The 20,071-nt window shown below is 39.1% G+C and overlaps 1 protein-coding gene across 4 annotated transcripts in view; it reads left to right on the forward strand.

Annotated features, from left to right (window-relative positions):
- epha8 (eph receptor A8) overlaps positions 1–20,071 on the forward strand; it is a 140,964-nt gene that overhangs the window by 86,041 nt on the left and 34,852 nt on the right. For all 4 annotated transcript variants that reach the window (XM_051948476.1, XM_051948478.1, XM_051948479.1 and 1 more), the window contains exons 7-8: positions 17,071–17,226; positions 17,403–17,828. In XM_051948476.1, the coding sequence (XP_051804436.1) occupies positions 17,071–17,226; positions 17,403–17,828 (582 nt within the window). The remainder of the gene's footprint in view (positions 1–17,070; positions 17,227–17,402; positions 17,829–20,071) is intronic.

The following is a 20,071-nucleotide window of genomic DNA, read 5'->3' on the forward strand; positions in this document are numbered from 1 at the left end:
GCACAAATGCAAGACTCACTCTACTGAACCGCTCCTGTACTGTCACTGTGGTAGAACACTATTAAACTCACAGGCTGAGACGTTTGGTGGAGTGCAAATGCAACATGAAACTCATTTTTCTTTTTGACTTCAGCAAAAAAAAAACAACCTGGAGAAGTGACAGATGTGTATAATTTAAAAAAAATATGCCCCACACATTTGTTGATATAAAAGGTTATTCAGAGCATTCAAGGTGTTGTTGAACAGTTTAATGAGCCTCGCTCTTCGCTCGTCTCCACATCTGCTTCTGCTGGCTTAATGATCTGCATCCTTCATTAATGATGTAAAATCTTATTATCTGATGAGGACTTCCGATTCTACAAACTTTTATCAATCCCACAGTGGAGATAATGCAAATATTTAAGAAATATCAGTAGAAAAAAAATCTGATTATCCAAATTCCTCAGGATGTGGAAATGCAAACATTGCCCATAACATTGTTATTGAGCACTTTCACCTTGCAACTAGAAGATCCTGGGCTCACGTCCCGACCTTCCAGGGGTCTTTCTGCATGGAGTTTACATGTTCTTCCTGTGTATGCGTGGGTTTTCTCTGGGTTCTCTGGCTTCCTCCCACAGTTCCAAAACATGCTGAGGTTAATTGGTGAGTCTAAATTGTGCATAGGTAAGAATGCAAGTGTGGCTGTTTGTGTCTATATGTAGCCAAGTGATAGACTGGTGACCTGACCAGGGTGTTCCCTGCCTTCACTTAGCTGGGACAGACTCCAGCTTCCCGTGACCCTAATGAGGATTAAGCAGTGTATAGATGATGGATGGATGGATGGATGGATGGATGGTTGGATGGATGGATGGATGGATGGACATTCTTATTGCACAGATTCTTTCATGAGTAGAAATACCGACAAAGTAATATTGCACAGATTGTTGCAGATGTCGAAAAATTTATAGTACACAGAGTTTTGAAATGTGCGAAACAATCAGTTTTGAATGTGTTGATGTTGCACTAAAAGAAGAATGGCAGTCTTTCAGTGTGCACTCGACTATTGTTGAGTTTACCAGGACCAAAGCCACCTGTCATATGCTTGTAATTTCTACTTTTATACTGTGCTGAGGCTTTTTAATTCTCTTTTTTTTAATATCAGAAATTTTGCACCTTTTTTCTTCATCAAGCTTGATTTTGCACATTAATCGCTCACGTTACGGATCATTTTTGCACATTAATTTCCTTATTTTTCTCATGTGTGAGCTACTGGATACCTTAAATTTTCCCAAGGGAATGAATAAAGTATCTAATCTTTCTACAAATCTATCCAGACATTCATCTGAAAACACTGATTTCAGGTCGTTCTGTCTGTGATTCCTCATCCACGTGGAGTTTCTGCCCTTGTTATGAACGCTGCTCGATGAATCACAGAGGACTTCCACCTTGTTTTGAATGTTAAGTGCGTGAACTTTTTTGGGATCACTCTGTGACGGATGTGTTATGACTGGAGCTGCCTGCTGGACCGGCTGTGGCCACATTAGCGCAGTGTGACTCCCGCCTCTGTTCACATCTCCTCCTGCACACTTTGTCCTTTTCAAATATATAAATAATCAGGAAAAAAACAGTTGATTAATTTCCCCTTCGATGCATCCCAGCAATCGCTACTGTCGGAGAGAAAGAGGAAAGTTTAGCCTCCCCCTCCTCGTTTTTTCCCTCCCCCACTGCCTCTCCCCATGTCTTTTCCTCTCTCGCTTCCGACACACTCGCTTCACACTGTCTGATCTTCTCAATCTGCTGCTAATATGCCTTTTCAGAACTGCCAGACTTTTTTTTTCCTCGATGCCTGTCGTTTTTTGGAGCAACCCTTCCACCTCCTCCTGCTCTTCCTCCCCTCCTCTTCCTCCCACTCCCTCCATCAGACACAGTTTAATGGTGACAGCCATTCAATCGGATAATTAACATCCGTTTAACGCTCATTAACTGGGATGTATTTGTCTCGTTTGATTTGTAATTACCAGGCCCCTTTTCTTCCACAGGAAAACACTGCGGTCATGTTCCCTTTCTGATGGCTTCATTGATGGAATTGATTTGAACCCAGCAGGGAGGCCAACAGGGAGGCGAGCAGAGGCAGGAATGTATAAGGGCCAACGCTTTTGACGCCGCTTCTTATTTGTCTTAGTTTCCCTCATATTAGCGTACTCCAGACAGTGAGAAATGCTGACGGCTACAGAGGAGTCAATTGTTCTGTTAAACATAACATACAGAGAGGTGACAGATTAAACGGAGCACCAGAACCCTTGACCCCGACAGTGAGGAGATCCAGTAGTGGACTTCATTTCACTGGTGTTTTGTGGCGTCTTCCGGTGCCTTAACACCTTACCAAAACACCTGATGTTGTTTTTTTCCATTAACTTGTCCATCTGTATGTATACCTACTAAAATTGTAGAAGAGAAGATTAATCCAGCTGATACTGTGTCATTTTTAGTATACAGATCTGCTGTATTCCCCAAAAGGGAGAGTTTTTTACCTAAAGTTTGGGGGGCTCGTCCATTTTCTTCAGATTTCTCTTTCTGTGTAGACATTTTGCTGCATTCAGCTCGTCAGATCATTAGAATTCCAACTTAATTGTGCAAAACAAACACACCACTGACATATATTTATGACTAACATGTTACAAATCAGCAAAAGTAGCTTTTATCTGAAGTCCAGTGGTAGGTTTCCTTTCAGTTCTCTTTTGGCCTCCACTATCTCTTGATGGGAACGTCTGGCCTTTTAACTGCTAAATGCTCCTGTACACCTGCCGTCTGTCATTTGGCTCTGTGCAAGTCAGTTTGGAAACCTTTCTGCTAAAAACAGTGATATGTTTCTATTGGAAACAAGGTATCAGAGAGAGAGGAGACCAGTAGAGCTGGCGGAAACATACAAGCATAGCTGGGTGATAATTCTTATCCACTTGTATTTTAGCCTCCTTTTATCCATTTTACATTGGTTAAGTTCTCCAGTCAATGTTGGGACACATAGGAAATCTCATTCATTATATATTTTTGGTCTCCACAGATTAAATATGGCTTTGTCAAAAGAAGAAGAGTTGAACTTGTACTTCTCTGGACATGAAAGATGGACATATCGAAGATTAGGGTAAGGGTTAGGGAAGTCATTTTTGGGGCTAGCATGAATTTTAGCCATGATCACTTCTTTAGTTTTGGTTGATATCTTTGGTCATCCAGAATGGGATTTGTCTGTGACACTGCCTGTTTCTCTGAACTTTTCACCACTTTCACCACTGTGGAAAAGCCAAGTGAAATCCTCCTTGGATGACGTGTGTTAAATTCATCTGCTATCTTTTGATCAGTCCATCCTTCACGTCCACTGAGAAGTACCAGTTCAACTCTTTCTTCTTTTGACAAAGCCATATTTAATCTGTGGAGGCAAAAATAATGTAATTAATGAGATTTCCTGTGTGTCCAGACTTTAGGGACACCCTGTTTACTTCTTGTCTATATTTCATCTTCAGTTGTTACACAAACTATCAAACAAACATCCTCCTAAGAATAAAGTACTGACTCCATGGTTTGATAAACTGCTGTGCAGGTATTGACACTGATTGGCTAACTTTGGAGGGGATAAAACTGGATTTGTTGAACTGTTGAGGACAACAAACGCCATTTTTCTGTCCTGGAGTTACATCCTTTACCTACTGTTTGTCATTAATTTGGTGCACTTGGAGTTAAGGTCGAGGTCAAAGCTGTTGGATCTTCCATGAACGGCCATACCTGTATCCTCAGTAAATATAATATACTCAGTTTTGACAGTCTCATCTTGTATTCAAATTTAAGAACAGTTTTTAAAATTGTAAATAACACTGCTCCACCTCCATTAAAAAAATTCATACATTTTTATTCCGAACAAACAACTCGAACATCTCACTCCACTGCACACCAAAACTGTGCCATCCCAAATAGATACTCTGCCTTTGCACAGACAGCCTTTTCATTTAAAACCATTAAACAGTGGAATCAGCTCCCAGACAGTCTGAAGGTGTCTGTGGATTTGAACATTTTTTCTAGGAACTTAAAGAAATACTTCCTTGATAGGCAACTGTGTCAGCATCAGTCCACTTAAATTGTTCATTTCCTTATTTTATGTAAATTGTAGCCTAGCTTTTTAAAATGTACATACTGTAAATTGATTAGTATTATTAATATTGTATTTAGTGCTACTGTTAATTGTAATGTGTATTTTATTTGTGTGACCTGCCCAGGGACTGCAGATGGAAAATAGCAATAGCTAAATCTGGTACAAAGCATCTCTTCTTTTCAAGAATAATGCATTTGTACATGGTCCCTGACAAATAAACTAATAAAATAAATAAATAAATAAATAAATAAATGCTACCTTGCAGTTTGTGCAGTGAAAGCTAGCTATAGAAGCTAAATTTTGTAGTTCCTATTCTTCAGCTCCACCAAATAAATGTTCGCAAGGCTTGTAAGCAACGGTTATAACAAGAAATTTACGAAGGTTTGATTCTCTTTCAAAACTGTCTGCTCAGGTTGAGTTGGATTGGGTAATTATGACATAAATGACTAAAAGAATATGATTTGGTCATATTTCAAGATGAAACGTAAGCATACAGTGGAATAAATTCATGTTTTTCTCTTGGACAGTTTGAAATTTGCCATTTTTCTCCAGGCGATGCTTTCCCCTTGTGTTGTTCTGTGGTGTTAGATGGTCAATTATGTCTCAACACCAGGCTCTAGGTCAGATTAGAGTCTGGCCTCATTTGCTTCCATCTCACAGCCTAAAAAATCTTTTCATGTTGCTGTCATATATAGAAAGATAAATACATTTGTCCCTCCACTATCAGTATCTTCTGAAGCATCTGAATGCCTTTGCTTCCAAGAAATCCTGTTTTGTCTTAAAACGTCGTCAGTGACCGTTTGTTCTCTCCTTTGACCCCAACACAAATCAGCTGAGCCGCTTCATCCATCTCTCTTAAAGGGCCCTAAACCAGCTCCATCCATTTTCCTCCTGAGGTCATCCATCTCCATGCGCCCAATGCTGAGTAAATCAAGCCTCCGTCAGACTGGAAGGTGACATCTTGTTTAGAGTGTACAGTGATCCAGCTGTTAGTATCTGGACTGTGGATGTAACAGGAGGGACAGTGTGGACGCTGAGTGTCCCATTTCCACAAGTGATCTCGCCGACACGCTCATCCATCACTCAGACAGCTTTTGTGGCTCATGTGTTCCCTGGAGAACCAGCAAAAGGAGCCTTTGGCAAACTCTGTCACTATACTTTGGAGAATGTTTGCTTCCTTTACAAGGTCGATGCTGCGCTGGGTCTAGGACATCGGGAATGGATGTTTTCTTGAACAGCATGTAGAACTTTTAAGTGTGTTGATGGACTGAATTTAATGGCCAAATCAGAAGTCACCATTTGGGACATCATCAGTTAAACTCACTTTGACTGAAATATGATCATCTTGTGAGGACTTGTGAAACAACGAAATATTAATCCCACAGTGGAAAAATTTGCAAGGAATAGTGCAAATATTTAAGAAATATCAGTAGAAAAAAAATACAAACAAGCAAAAAAATATCTTCAGGACTAGTTGAGATTATCCAAATTCCTCTGGATGTGGAAATCAAACTATTGCACACAACATTGGCAATGCAGAGATTCTTTCACAAGTAGAAGTACAGACAGAGAAGCAGCCATATTGCACAGATTCTTGCAGATTTAGAAAAAAATTGGTATGCAGTCAACTATTATTGAGTTCAGCAGGTCCAAAGCCCCCTCCTATATGCTTATTTTTTTAATTTTTATACTTAGACTTTTTAAGACTCTTCTTTTATTCAACATTCCAACATTCTTTTTTTCATATTTTCCCATGGGAATTAATGAATTATCTATTTATCTATTTGATACTTCTCAAACTTGCTGTTTAGTAGGTTTTTCATGAAGGTATGCAAATAAACAGCGAAATCACATGTTGTTCTTGCTGTGACAAGCATGCAGGGCTGCATAGTTCTGGGGTTTAGTCATAAATCTGACTTTATTTCTTTATGGGACTTCTTTTTATTTAGTTATTTGAAATGTTTTAGTAACTTTAACTGGACGGAATTCAGTCATAGTTTATTTTCCATCACCCTCAGTGCCAAGGATGAAGAATTTTTACTTTAGATATGCAGAAATGTGTCTGTAGATACAATTCTTTGTCTGAATGTTATATCACAATACCAACATCATTAACAGTGAGATGATGGCGTTTTTGCACTCAGTCCTGGATTGATCTTGAAATGGGCAGGACTGGAACTCTTAACTCAGTTTCAGGGTTCTTCCTTAACAACAACAAAAACAAAACAAAAGCAGAAATTCTACAACAAGACAAAATTAAATCAAGGCAGATTTTGTTAATGGACATTAAAATAGACTCAGCCTATAACTGACATGTTGAGATTTGTTTTTAATTCTTAAGGTGAAGCAGAAAAAATGGACCAATCAAAAAACCTCAACCAGAAACCATTAAGAAACAAGGAAAGCATTGAGAGAACACGGTACCCCACCAAGTCTGCTCAGTCATTGATTGATTTCCCACGAATAAGTACCAATAAGTCCGCAGTGGTCGATTTGCAGTAGGATCGCAATCATGTAATCACACAGCAGGCAGCTGACGTAGTGTTCACTTGTTGTCATAGTTACAGTGATGTTGTGTCGCTATCTGACAATGATACAGAAATCTTTAACAAATCTGTGGATCCTGACTATAAGTCAAAATCTAATCACTTGTTCCTTGTCTTGTTTCTGACTTTCCCTGAAAATTTCACCGAAATCCGATAGTCAATTTTTGAGTAGTGTTGCTAACAGACAAACCGACGTACAGACAAACCAGCGCTGATCGTCACATAACTCCACCACATTCCTAATAACTTCAGTGTCATGGTTCTCTCACTGCTGTGACAACTTCAATATAAGCCATCCGCTGTATTGACTCCTGTTATTTGCTGTCTTTTTCCATTTTAGGACACAACAACCACATGACCACAATGTCAGAATGTTTCTCCACACACGCTTTTTTGTTTTTCATGGAGAATTGCAGTTATTGTTCAGTTCGGGCTCAGAGCCAGAACTGTGAGCTTCCAGCAGCCCGCCCAGATTGCACTTAAACCACCCCCCCATCCCCTCCCCTCTCCTCCCACACTCCTCCCTCAGTCTCCTCACGCGTGGGACGATGATGTGCTTTCTCCGGCTCCCCCCTTTTTCCCCAATGTATTTATTTACCCACTTATACGGGGAATAAATCAAGGTCAGCACACAATGCCGCACATGGCTATTAAGATTCATTGTAATGCAAATTCTCCTGTAGTGAGCGCGGCACACTGACAGGTACTGACATGCCGAGCAACACGCAAACGGCCACACATGAGCACACACACACACACAAGCACACTATTTAACCAATGAACATATTCTGTGAACAGTTTACCTAAAGTAGAAGAACCAACAGCAGAGCCTCACCTTCCCTCAGCATTCGATTTCTGACACTTCCTGTGTATCTAGTCCACATTTCAAACATTCCTCCTTCCTGTTGTCCTTCATTACTATTAAAATCCAGTACAAATAAATGTCTGTCCTGTGAAATATAACAAACAATATGAAATTCTGTTTCACAAAAACAGCTGGAAAGTTGCGTTTGCAACAGACAGTCCATACAGTTAGCAAGGATTAATTAATTACTAAAGTTTTGACCTAATTTTAATGACGCAAACAAACTTCTATCTATCCTGAATGTATTTTGGCCTGCTCCTTGTGTACGTAAAGCCACTGTTGTGCATTGTGAAAAAATAGAATACTATTTTATTTATGCGTTCTCATGTTTATTAATTTTTTATATATATTGACATTACTGCCAAAAGCATCCCTGAATGCATCCAGGATGTTCCTTCATGTAATTTTCTCATGAACAATCAAAGTCAGATAGAGATCTTGATGTTCCTAAAGTTACTAAATGGCAATAGTGATTTAGTTCAGTTGTGTTGTTTTTGCAAATGTATCCCCAAATTAACATTTCCCATTATTATTTTTTCCACGAGTTTGTTTTGTTCATAGGGAGGTTTTTTTTTTTTAAAGTTAAAGATCAAATATGCTGAAAACCTGTTTTATTGTTTGCGGTTGCTATAAAGTTTAAGGTGTAGAATGAAACCAGTTAAGATATAAAGACATCCGCTATCCCTTTGAAGATGGAAAAATCTTTAACACTGATCTGAAACCAGTAAGCAAGAAGTGAGTGGGTAACTGTGTTTGTATGTCGCCTGTTGTGTTTATGTGCAATATTAACAGTATAATACGTGTTTTGTTTTTTGGGGGGATTTTTCAAAACAGAACACAATGGTGTTACATGGATACAAATATATGTATAGACTACTGTTCAAAAGTTTGGGGTCACTTAGAAATGTTCTTATTTTTGAAAGAAAAGCATTTTCTTTCAATGAAGATAACAATAAATGAATCAGAAACCCAGTCCAGACATTGTTAATGTAGTAAATGACTATTCTAGCTGAAAACGGCTGATTTTTAGTGAATATCTCCATAGGGGTGCAGAGGAACATTTCCAGCAACCATCACTCCTGTGTTCTAATGCTACATTGTGTTAGCTAATGGTGTTAAAAGGCTCATTGATGATTAGAAAAGCCTTGTGCAGTTATGTTAGCACATGAATAAAAGTGTGAGTTTTCATGGAAAACATGAAAATGTCTGGATGACCCCAGAGTTTTGAATGGTAGCACATATACATGTGTACTATTTATACTATAAATAATTATCCATGCAAATATACAAGAAAGATGAAACAGTGCAAAGGAAGTATGACTACAGAAATACTGTTACATCCAAACAACATTCACCTTAAGGCAAAAAAAAGAAGCAAAAACAAATAAAAAAACAAAAAGCAAAAAAAGAAAACAACCCCATCAATCCATCAATTGGTGGATATTAAAATTAGCCATAAACCATAAACCAAGTGGATTCTGTAATAACTGCATGTTAACCAGCAGCCACTTCTGAGCCATTTCAAAGTTGCTGCTCTGGACCAAAAAACAGTTATTTGTGTGATACATGGGTTAAAAATAACGGCTAAGCTGTGAATTCGTTAGTATTTCCATGTGAAATGATTGCTTAGAGACAAAATTAGATACAATACAAAGTCTCAGTCTCAGGCAGTCATTTAATCTATCTCTGCTGTGTGTTTTTAGTTGTGTTACTCTGCACTGTCAATCACAGACACATAGAGAGTCTTCTTCCTGAAGGGAGCAGCTCACGTGCCTTCTGGGAACCTGTGAGACTTCATTAAATTGCTGAAAAAGGTCACAATATGGGAACATGCAGCATTTTCTTCAAAGCAATGTGTAGATAGTAAGACTGTGCATCCTGTGCTCATAAAACTACATTTTGGCACAGGGCCCCTCTCCAGAAGAGGGCCAAAAGTTCAGGAGGCACAGTAGGCTTTGTCTTAATTGATTCTTCATTTGGGGAGAAAAAAAAATCTTTACGAAACTTGCAATTAATCAAATTACGTAGAGGTTATTAGCACACAGTGAACCGGACCTCTTGGGACTTTATTTGCCTTGTTGGTAAAGTAACAGTGTTCCAGTCGATTCATCTTGCTGAGTTAGATCCAGCATTTATGTAGAGCATTTGTCTTTATTGTGTTATTCCTCTGTATAAAAATTTAGCACCATGCAGTTTGAAGAAATTAAAGAAGAAGGGAATCAGCGCTTTTTCTTCAGAAACGTAGTACTGCACTCCGATAAAATGAAGGGTTCTTACATTAGAAGGGTAAAAGTCTATCGAGTTGTATATAAAATCAATGGAGAGAGGAGTGTTGGTGTGGATCTATGGCAGCAGGTCTGGGCATGAGTTAAAGCAAAGAAGTTCAAACCCAACTTTCAACCAGCAGTCCACCTGCAAAATCACTCTCTGTGGGAGTAGATGGCGCTAAGTGAAGCTAGTGGTTGCTATTGGTTTGTCAAAGCAGTGATCAACAGTCATGCATTTAGAGGTTTTATTGCTCTAGATAAGAATGAACATGACACTGTAATAGACCAAACTGTCAGCTCCCACTACCTGTGCATCAGATTTCCTGGTAAATCTGACGGAACGCTTATCCTGCTCGTCCTTAGTTAACATTTAGATGCTTTTAACCACTTTGTATGGAAAGTTATGGAAATATCAAGGGGAAATTATGTTTGCTGACCAGCTTCAGCCAGAAACTGCTGGTTATTTTGCTTCCCATTTATCTCATTCTGTCTGCATTTAGTTTTTTTTTTTTTTGTAATTCCTATTTTTATCTTATTCCTCTTATTTCCGCAGCACCAAATCAGCAGCACATTAGACCTGAAGTTAAAGGTTATCGCTGCCTGTCTTGACACAAACCGCCTTCTCTCTGCCTTTTTGCATATTCACCCGTGTGCTGATAAATTCCTGTTGTGTATGTGGCTTTATCAGACACCACCCTCCATATGTATGTTTGTGTGTGTGTTTTTTTGCATTACCATAACCTTTGTGCATGTGTGTGTGTGTATGTGTGTGTGTATGTGTGTGTGTGTGTGTGTGTGTGTGTGTGTGTGTGTGTGTGTGTGTGTGTGTGTGTGTGTGTGTGTGTGTGTGTGTGTGTGTGTGTGTGAGTGTGTGTCGAACTCTTGGTTAATCTGTCAGAGACTTCAAAGTGCTCGCCGCCTCTCTCCTTGATGAACGAGCTGTTCCGATGTTTATCGTGACCTGCTTTTCAACTCAGGGGCTTCACAAAAAAAAGAAGAAAAAGAAACATCAAGAGATGGAGGGATTAATGGGATAAAAAGGAGGAAGAGAAGAAAACGGTCTGGGGTAAATATTGCGAAATTTTGCAGTTTCTGGTTCCGGTGGAGGCCCTGAGAGTGAAACAGCAGAACACTGTTGCTCATAGTCTGTTTATCTGCAGTCATACACAATGCACCGTGTGTTTGTGAGTTACCTGAGCGTCTGCTGTGTTGTGCGTGTGTGTGTGTGTGTGTGTGTGTGTGTGTTTCTGCAGTGTAGAGAGCTATACTAGATTCTCTGTTTTTCTTTGAAATGCTCGAATCACTTCTTCCCGTGCAGAATATAATGCAAATCATTAAAGTCTCAATTTCCAAGTTGTTAATGCCACTTTAAATATTAAGACGTTTATACTGATTTTACACTAATAGCAGGTATTAAGCTTTTATGCAGCTGAGAGCTCAGATGAAATATTGAGTACAATCGAACGTTATTAAAAGGCCCATTTTAACGAGCCCTCCAGACATTTAAAAGTAATCTGCATCTAACAAATTTTCTCCACAGTGAATTTATTTAATGATTGAATTTCCTTACACATATGGAGACACTTAAAGCCGCAGAGTTTTCCACCTAATTTCCATCCATATTCACTGATTTTACTCTTATGTTTCTGACAAAGCCAGAAGTCTGACAAAACTTTAGCTAAATTATATTTTTTTATCAATATTTTAAATGGTTAATTGTTTACATTCCATTTCCCTGTCTTTCTTTGCAAATAACTACTAATTTTGCATTGTTTTTTTAAAAGAATTAAATACTGTAATTCTGTTCTTTATTTAACCTACTAAACTCATGTGCAGTCACTTTACACCTCTGACTCATTTTAGCATATTATGGCCATTATTTGTTGATCCAACTGCTCTAGTTGGGGACAAATCATCGATCATTCTCTATCCACCACTTAATCCTCATTAGGGTTGCAGGGGGGCTGGAGTTTGTCCCAGCTGACTTGGGGTGAAGGCAGGGGACACACTGGACAGGTCACCAGTCTGTCACAGGGCTACATATAGAGACAAACAGTCACACTCACATTCACACCTACGGGCAATTTAGAATCACCAAGTAACCTCAGCATGTTTTTGGACTGTGGGAGGAAGCTGGAATACCTGGAGAAAACCCACACATGCACAGGGAGAACATGCAAACTCCATGCAGAAAGATCCTGGGAAGACCGGGACACGAACCACCATGCCACTGTGCAGCCAAATCCTGAAGAGGGGACAAATAAGTTTCATGAATTTAACTGAAGTGAATTGAATGTAGTGCAGAGAGACCCATTTCTTCCAAATCATTATTAGTATTAGTATTAGACCTATCCTGCTAACAGCTGACACAGTATAATGTGGAAAGTGTGGCTCACAGTGACACACTTTTGCACATTGCATTTGCAAAAGAAAAAAAAAATAGCAAAAAGATCTCCTAATTATGAGATCTTGCAATTTTAAGAAAAGGTTAAGGTAGTTATCAGTGGCTTTAAAAGTCAGAGTCATCATGGTGTTGCCTCTTTTATCTGTCTGTTGCATATGAGCTATAATGCATTATACATACATTAAAAGTCTTATGTAAATAGATGTAAACTTTCACAAAAAGTGGGACACATAATGTTACCATAGTTACAGTTAGAGTTATTCTTTAAGCTACAAGAGAAGCCCCATCTGTTTTTTTAACCTATATTTGCATTTACACTATTAGCGCTGTGTCTTGTAAAACCGAGATCCTGACCTCGTAATTACAAGAAAATTATCTGATGAGTAATAATTCGATTCTTTTGTTGTATGTTATGAGACCTTTTTTTCAGTCACCATCTTATAATTACGAGTAGTATAAGTCATCATTTATACCGCTCAGGAGAGATAGCAGTCTGCAGGATGTTTTTCTTTGTGAATGCACACTGCTGGTTCTCCAACAACACAAACTCCACAGGAGTTCTGTAAAAACTGAGCTTTGAAGGCACTACTAGACGACTACAACCCAACTTTAGATGAAGGCTGATGTTGCTCTGCTGGACGTGCAGCATGTTCACCGTAACGACTCTATGAGGCGATGTGTCACGTTGATTTCACTCACTGTGGACATCCCAGGCTCAAAACTGACCACAGTTGATATAAAATCCCTCAAACTGCCTGAGTTAAAAAGCTCACAGCAAACACTGCAGGTCCTTCTAGGTTTTATAGACATGTCAGCGTGATGGCTTTGTTGTCTCAGGATTTATTGGTAATGAACATTAGCTGGTAAATCCATTACTGCAAACTGCTTTTTAAAAACCCAGCTCTGGTTTGTGTTACAAAACACAAAAGTCAACTGAAAAGTCAGTTTTCTCTGCATGGATATTTAATGTCTTTTTTATCTCCAAGGGGCAATTTGTCCTACAATCAGCGGGATACTACAGTGGTATGCAAATAAACCACACAAAAGACCAAAAATATATGGATAAATTGAAATAAAATACAGTAGATTAAAATAATAAAACTAAATCATCATCTATCACAGACAAAAAAATGCCAATAAAATGAAATAAAAAAGATTAAAATACTAAAGTCCTCATCAGTCATAGACAGAAAATATGATGCTAAAATAAAATTAAACTAAATAGATTCAAATAATAAAATCATCATCAGTCATAGACATTTAAATTAACTTAAAAATAGATTTAAATCATAAAATCATAATTAGCCATAGACAAAAATATGACAAATAAAATAAAATTTGTTTAAGTTTAATTTAATTTATAATAGATTTAAATAAAAATATTATCATAGGTCATAGAAAAAAATATGACAAGTAAAGTTTAATTCATTTAAATAGAATTAATAAAATATTAAAAAAATATTTAAATAATAAATCATCATCAGTCGTCGACATTTAAATTAACTTAAAAATAAATTTAAATAATAAATTCATCATCAGTCAATGACAAAAATGTGACAAATAAAATAAAATTGATTTAAATTTAATTTAATTTAAAATAGATTTAAATAAAAACATGTCATCGGTCATAGACAAAAAATATGACAACTAAAATAGAATTCATTTAAATAGAATTATTTTATTAAAAAATGAATCTAAATAATAAATTCATCATCAGTCAATGACAAAAATATGGCAATAAAATGAAATTAAATCGATGAAATCATAAATTATCACCAATCACAGACAAAAATACAGATAAATTAAATAAAATCGAACTGAATTCATATTCAGCGAGGTGGTTGTAATCATTATGAATCAGTGGCATGCATAGAGAAACCCATTAACTATCAAAACAAACACAAAAAAAACATCAGTCGACTACATGTTTTTATATTCTTATCGTAAGGTACGTGGAAATCTTGTATATCTCAGCTGAGCTTTTCATCACATTTAGCTTTTAATTGTCATTTTCCATTTACCACAGTTTTCTTCTGGAGCTTTTCTGCAAATACCGATCGTGCAGATCCTCTAATTAATACAGTTTTTAGTTCCATCAGCACAGACATTATTCACATTATAAACACACAACAAGGAGCACAGCAGCTCTCTCTGTTTGCACTCCTGCCGTTCTTAATCGAAGCCCACATTGTCAGCTGAAAGAACAGGTAGAAATGAACCCAATGTGACACATTAAATGCTGAATCTGGAGAGTAAATGTAAAAGTCTTACTTTCTAACCAAGGCAAAACAAAAAAACAAAAAAACAACTGTTCATCTTTATTCTTGAATTGCTTTAGCAACCATACATGCACCTCAGTAGCTCAAATGCACGTCGATTCTTTGCCATTCGCCCACTTTTTTGGACTAAATAAAGACTTCTTCCATTTAAAATTCTCCTCTTTCTCCCAAGGTTGTTTATTCTGCTTTTACAGTTCTGCAGTTGTTGTTGATGCTTTTATGCGTCCACACAGGTGACATCTGTGGCTGGAAGCCGAAAAAGAAAAAGAAAAAGAAAGAAAAAGCTGCATAGATGATCTGTGCTGGTGGACGTGTATGTAGCTTCTTCGCATCCATCCATCCATCCATTCTCTATACACCGCTTTATCCTCACTAGGGTCGCGGGGGGTGCTGGAGTCTATCCCAGCTGACTCGGGCGAAGGCAGGGGACACCCTGGACAGGTCACCAGTCTGTCACAGGGCTTCTTCGCATCCATGTTTAAGCATTTTCTGTTGTCAGTGCTGTGTGTTTGTGGACACATACAAGGACTTAGATTCTGCTATTTGATTCCCTCATAAACCTGCACACTTCATAGTCTTCACTGCGTATACAGCCATGGCCATAAGTTTGGACACAAGTACCATGACGCTTGTGAATCTTAGAAAATACCACAAAATTGTCACTTACAATATAAATACCAGTCATAGCCATCAACCAAAATGAAATACAGATATTTCCAGTGCATAAATTTGATGTTTGACAGCAAATAGTATATGAAAAACTTTCATCAGTCAATGACAAAATTTGTGCAACAATTTGCAGTTAATATTCCAATGTCAATATTTGCTGTCAAACATCAAATTTATGCACTGGAAATATCTGTATTTCATTTTGGTTGATGGCTATGACTGGTAAGTGACAATTTTGTGGTATTTTCTAAGATTCACAAGTGTCATGGTACTTGTGTTCAAACTTATGGCCATGGCTGTATTACAGGCAGATATGGATGTAAATGAGGGCAATAATTCCAGTTTCAGGTGAAAATTAAAAAATACACTCGAGTTAAGCTATAGGTGCAGTTTTAGCAAAAGCACAGACCTTTGAGAACTACACTCCTGATAAGTTCAAACTAAACACTCTGTGCTATATTTTCAATCTGAATTAATTCTCAAGTCTTAATTTATTCGTGGCATTCTGTCATTGCACAGTGTTTTTTTTTCTTCCAGATTTGGTTTGTTTGCATTCATGCAGCAGGCGTCATGGTTCTTCTTTTATAGCTTTTCCCCCAAAGAAAATCTAATGAAAAGAGACCTACACAAGGAAATAACTTCATGTTTATTATATTCATTTTAATTCTGAAGGCAAAGAATCCGCCCACAATATGCTTTTCGTTCTCAATTGTATTTCATTATTATTTGTCAGTCAGAATTTATTCATGCATGATGTAGGCCGATGTTTCACCGCCACAGACACCAGGTGGTTCTGACTGCAGGATGTGGTGTCTCTGGGCTTACAAATAAAAGTAACCTTCAGGGTTAACAGGTGAAAAGATGAAGTAGAAACTGCAGGTAGCTGTTTCTGAGTAGCATTAAACTTCACACCCTGATGCTCTAAATAGTCCCATTTTTGATGAATACAAACTCCTCCATGAGGGTGATAATTAGACTTTTTTTTAGCTGAAAATTTGAAAAAATCCGTCTCACATGATCTTATTATCATAAACTCTAATCAAGCGGTTGGAGTGCACACCCACCGAATGTGTGTGTGTGTGTTTTTAAGGTACCAGTTCGTCTAAAAATGTCTCAGCGGCTAATCCAGGATGCATTTTAACTCTTTGCTTTGTTGGAATTTCACTCATGTTGGGTTATCCAATTTCATGCTGCTTTCAGTACCTTTGAAGTCTAAAGCACCTAAAAGGATCTTCCATAAACTTAACAAGGAAAAGGTTAGGTAAACACTGCGTCTGTAAACTCACACGGCATTCTGGGTGGAAGCATAAATTACCCGGCGAGGAAGAGCAATCACGAGCAACGGCGTTGTCTGCCGCCGCTGCCACCACCGCTGCTGCTGCATTGCTGTGTGAATGAGAGGGTTTACCGCTGCCCCATTTACCATAGCAGAAGCCTATTAACCGCCTGGAAAGAGAATATATTTATCAGAGCCCCCTCCATTATTAATCAGTGCAGAGTTAAAAGTGAATATGTATCAGAGGAGCTGAATAAGGTTGAAACACGGTCTGGGTTCTGATGGTCTCACTGGGAGTATCAACAGTGCAGCGCCTTTTCAGCCCAAATTTGAGCAGAAAGAAGTATGACTTTCATCTCCCCTGCTCTGCGGTTGCAAGGCCTGTAATTATACATAGATTTTGGGGTGCGGGTAGGGGGGGTTATAGTGGGGAGGTGGGGGGGGCTCTGTCCTAAGATGAATGCTTCAGAGGAGATGACGCAGTTTGGAAAAAGTTGAAGCTGTGCGTTGATATGCACAGCTCGCCATAGGAGTGCGATTCACGCCTTTCTCGCTGCACTCTTGCTGAATTTTATCATGATTTCGATGCAGCTTCCCTGCAAGCTCTCCATTTACTCTCTCCCTCTCTCTTTCTTTCTTTCAAGCCTGTGAGGTCGGCTTCTATAAGCCGGTGGCGGGTGATGGCCTGTGTGGTAAATGTCCTCAACACAGCCACTCGGAGACGAGAGCCGCCCTCTCCTGCCCCTGCGACTCCAACTACTATCGGGCAGCAGATGACCCACCGGCGGCTTCATGCTCCCGTAAGCACAAACACACACAAAAAAAACCCCTGCCTCCTCTCGCATCACAAGAACGCCTCCAAACACTGCAAATGTGTGCACACAAACACACATAGTAGAGCTTATCTTTGCCTCAGAAATCCAATTTAATTTCTGAGACATGATCAAACCTCTGAGTGAACTCTTCTTTTCTCCAGGCCCTCCATCTGCTCCGGTGAACGTCATCTCCTCAGTCAACGGGACATCTGTGAATTTAGAGTGGGATCGCCCTCTGCATACCGGGGGTCGCAGCGACTTGGAGTACAGCGTGTTGTGTCAGAAATGCTCGGGGGAAGGAGGGCCCTGTGAGGACTGTGCATCCACCCCGGGAGGCACCGGTGGAGGGAAGGCCGGTGGAGGAGCCAGCATCGGGCCCGGCGGAGGAGGGATGGTGGAGCGTTTGGGCACAACGGCGGTTCGCTTCTCCCCGCGCCAGACCGGTTTGAAGGAGTCGTGGGTGACGGTGCTCAACCTGGTGGCCCACACCAACTACTCCTTCCGGATCCTGGCAATGAACGCCGTGACGCACCTGAGCAATGAGCCGTCACCTTATGCCATGGTCAACATCACAACTAACCAGGCAGGTAGGTTACAGAACAATGACATTCAATGACTCATCATAAAGGCCCATAAGGTCACATATAGGATCCTCTACCAACAACTTACCAGCCCATAACCAAGTTCTGTTTCTGTTTCTACTATTCCAAGAAATAAAGTTCTCTCTAAAGTGATCTCAGGGAGAAAGACATCAACAACTTGTTTGCAGAAGTCAAAGCAGCCCAAATATAGCTCATATACAGTCGTGAACAAAGGTTTCCAAACACTTGTAAAGACCGTATATATCAGAGCAGTCTAGAGTTTCCAATGGCTTCTAGAGTCCTGAATTTTCTATGATAGCGTCACTGAAACTCAATGTCACAAAAAACAGTAATGCATTTTGATGTTTTTGTAGATTTATTATGGGTCTTCTGGGTCAAAAATATACATACAGGAATGCTAACATTTAGTTAAATATCCCTTGGTCATTTTCACCTCAATTAGGCACTTTTGGTAGCCTACCACAAGTTTCTGGTTGTATCTTTGACCACCCCTCATGATAGAAGCAATGCAATCCAAATAAATTTGTTGTCTTTCTGACACAGACTTGTCTCTTCAGCACGATCCACAGGCTCTTGATGGGGTTTAAGTCAGAACTATGGGGAGACGAGTCTAAAACCTTAATTCTAGCCTCATTTAGCCATTTCTTTCTGATGTGTGTTGAGGATCATTGTCTTGATGAAACATTCAGCTACATCCAAGATCCAACATTCTGGCTGATGATTTTAGATTTTCTGGGAGTCATCCTCCTTCTTCATTTTTCCATTTACTTTGTGTAAATTACCAGTTCCGCTGGCAGCAAACATCCTCAGAGTATAATACTTCCACCACTATGCTAGACAGTAGGTGTGTATATATATAAACAAGTATACTACTAGTACAAAGGGGCAGCTTATTTTGATATTTCTGCAACAATGTAGTCATCAGTAGTATGTAGTAATGTGAATATCAAGTGAGGAAGGATTAATGATAGTGATGTGTTCAGTTTCCTAATAACTCCTTATCCAGGATTAATTCAATTCAATTCAATTCAATTTTATTTATATAGCGTCAATTACAGTCAACTCGTCTCAAGACGCTTTACAGAACCCAAATGCCTGACCCCCAGAGCAAGCCCAAAGGCGACAGTGGCAAGGAAAAACACCCTTTTAACAGGGAAGAAACCTCGAGCAGAACCCGGCTCTATATAGGGGGGACCCATCTGCCTGCTGGCCGGGCGGGTTGAGAAGGACAGAAGAGGGCAAGGGGGAGGGATGGGAGAAGAGGGAGGGGTGGGAAAGCACGGAAAACACAACACACATTTGGATACATGCATGACAGGATATGTGACACAGACAAAGTATAAGCTAACATTGAAAACTGACTCATAATTTACTCTTATGATGTACGGCTCTGACATTAAACATACTCCATATATAGCTAGCAGTAAAATTCAAACAGTATGTAAGTTAGCATAACAGTATAGTGAAGGCAATGCAGAGTTGACTGGTGGAAAAAGGGAGTTGGAAGCAGAGGGCTGGAGGAAGGTCAGCAGCAGCATCCCACAGTGGACATGGTGGAGACTGGACCAGCTGGTGGAACATCAACCGCAGATCTGAAGCATCCAGCTCTGGGACCAGGGACACTCGGAGAAATAGCACAGGGGGAAACAGAGTGAATGTACTGCAATAACGGTATACATATTAAATGTAAAGGTAGATAGAGAAGGGCTCAGTGCGTCAAGAAAAGTCCCCCAGCAGCCTAGGCCTATAGCAGCATGACTAGAGGCAGAACGAAGGGACGTCCAAGAAGGAGTCAGCTGTGCAAATTATATATATAGTATTATTTATATAGTAGATAATGATTGGTTACCAGAGAACCAAAGACTTACAGATGCTACATAAGGTAATTATTTGTTCTTAATCATCTTTAAGTCAAACATACCTTAAATCAATCACCACTCTCTATTTTAAGTAGGTAATTAGTGTATCCTCATTGCATCAGAATTATTTCTCCATTTATGTGAACCCTATAGTAAAATGAGGCATCATATTGATTAGTCAGTCAGAAGTTCCTCATGAGGAAGTGGACTAAAATAAAATAAAATTTTAAAAAAAGCTCATAATGACGTCAGTATCACTTTATTTATGTGTAAAGAGCCAGATTTTTCCCAGTAGGTGCTGAATACTTTAAACAAAGCGAGACCCAGTATGACCAGTGTCTGAATTGGTGTAAAAGTTTTAATCACATG

Source organism: Acanthochromis polyacanthus, chromosome 5, assembly GCF_021347895.1.
Source record: "Acanthochromis polyacanthus isolate Apoly-LR-REF ecotype Palm Island chromosome 5, KAUST_Apoly_ChrSc, whole genome shotgun sequence".
Taxonomy (NCBI): domain Eukaryota; kingdom Metazoa; phylum Chordata; class Actinopteri; family Pomacentridae; genus Acanthochromis; species Acanthochromis polyacanthus.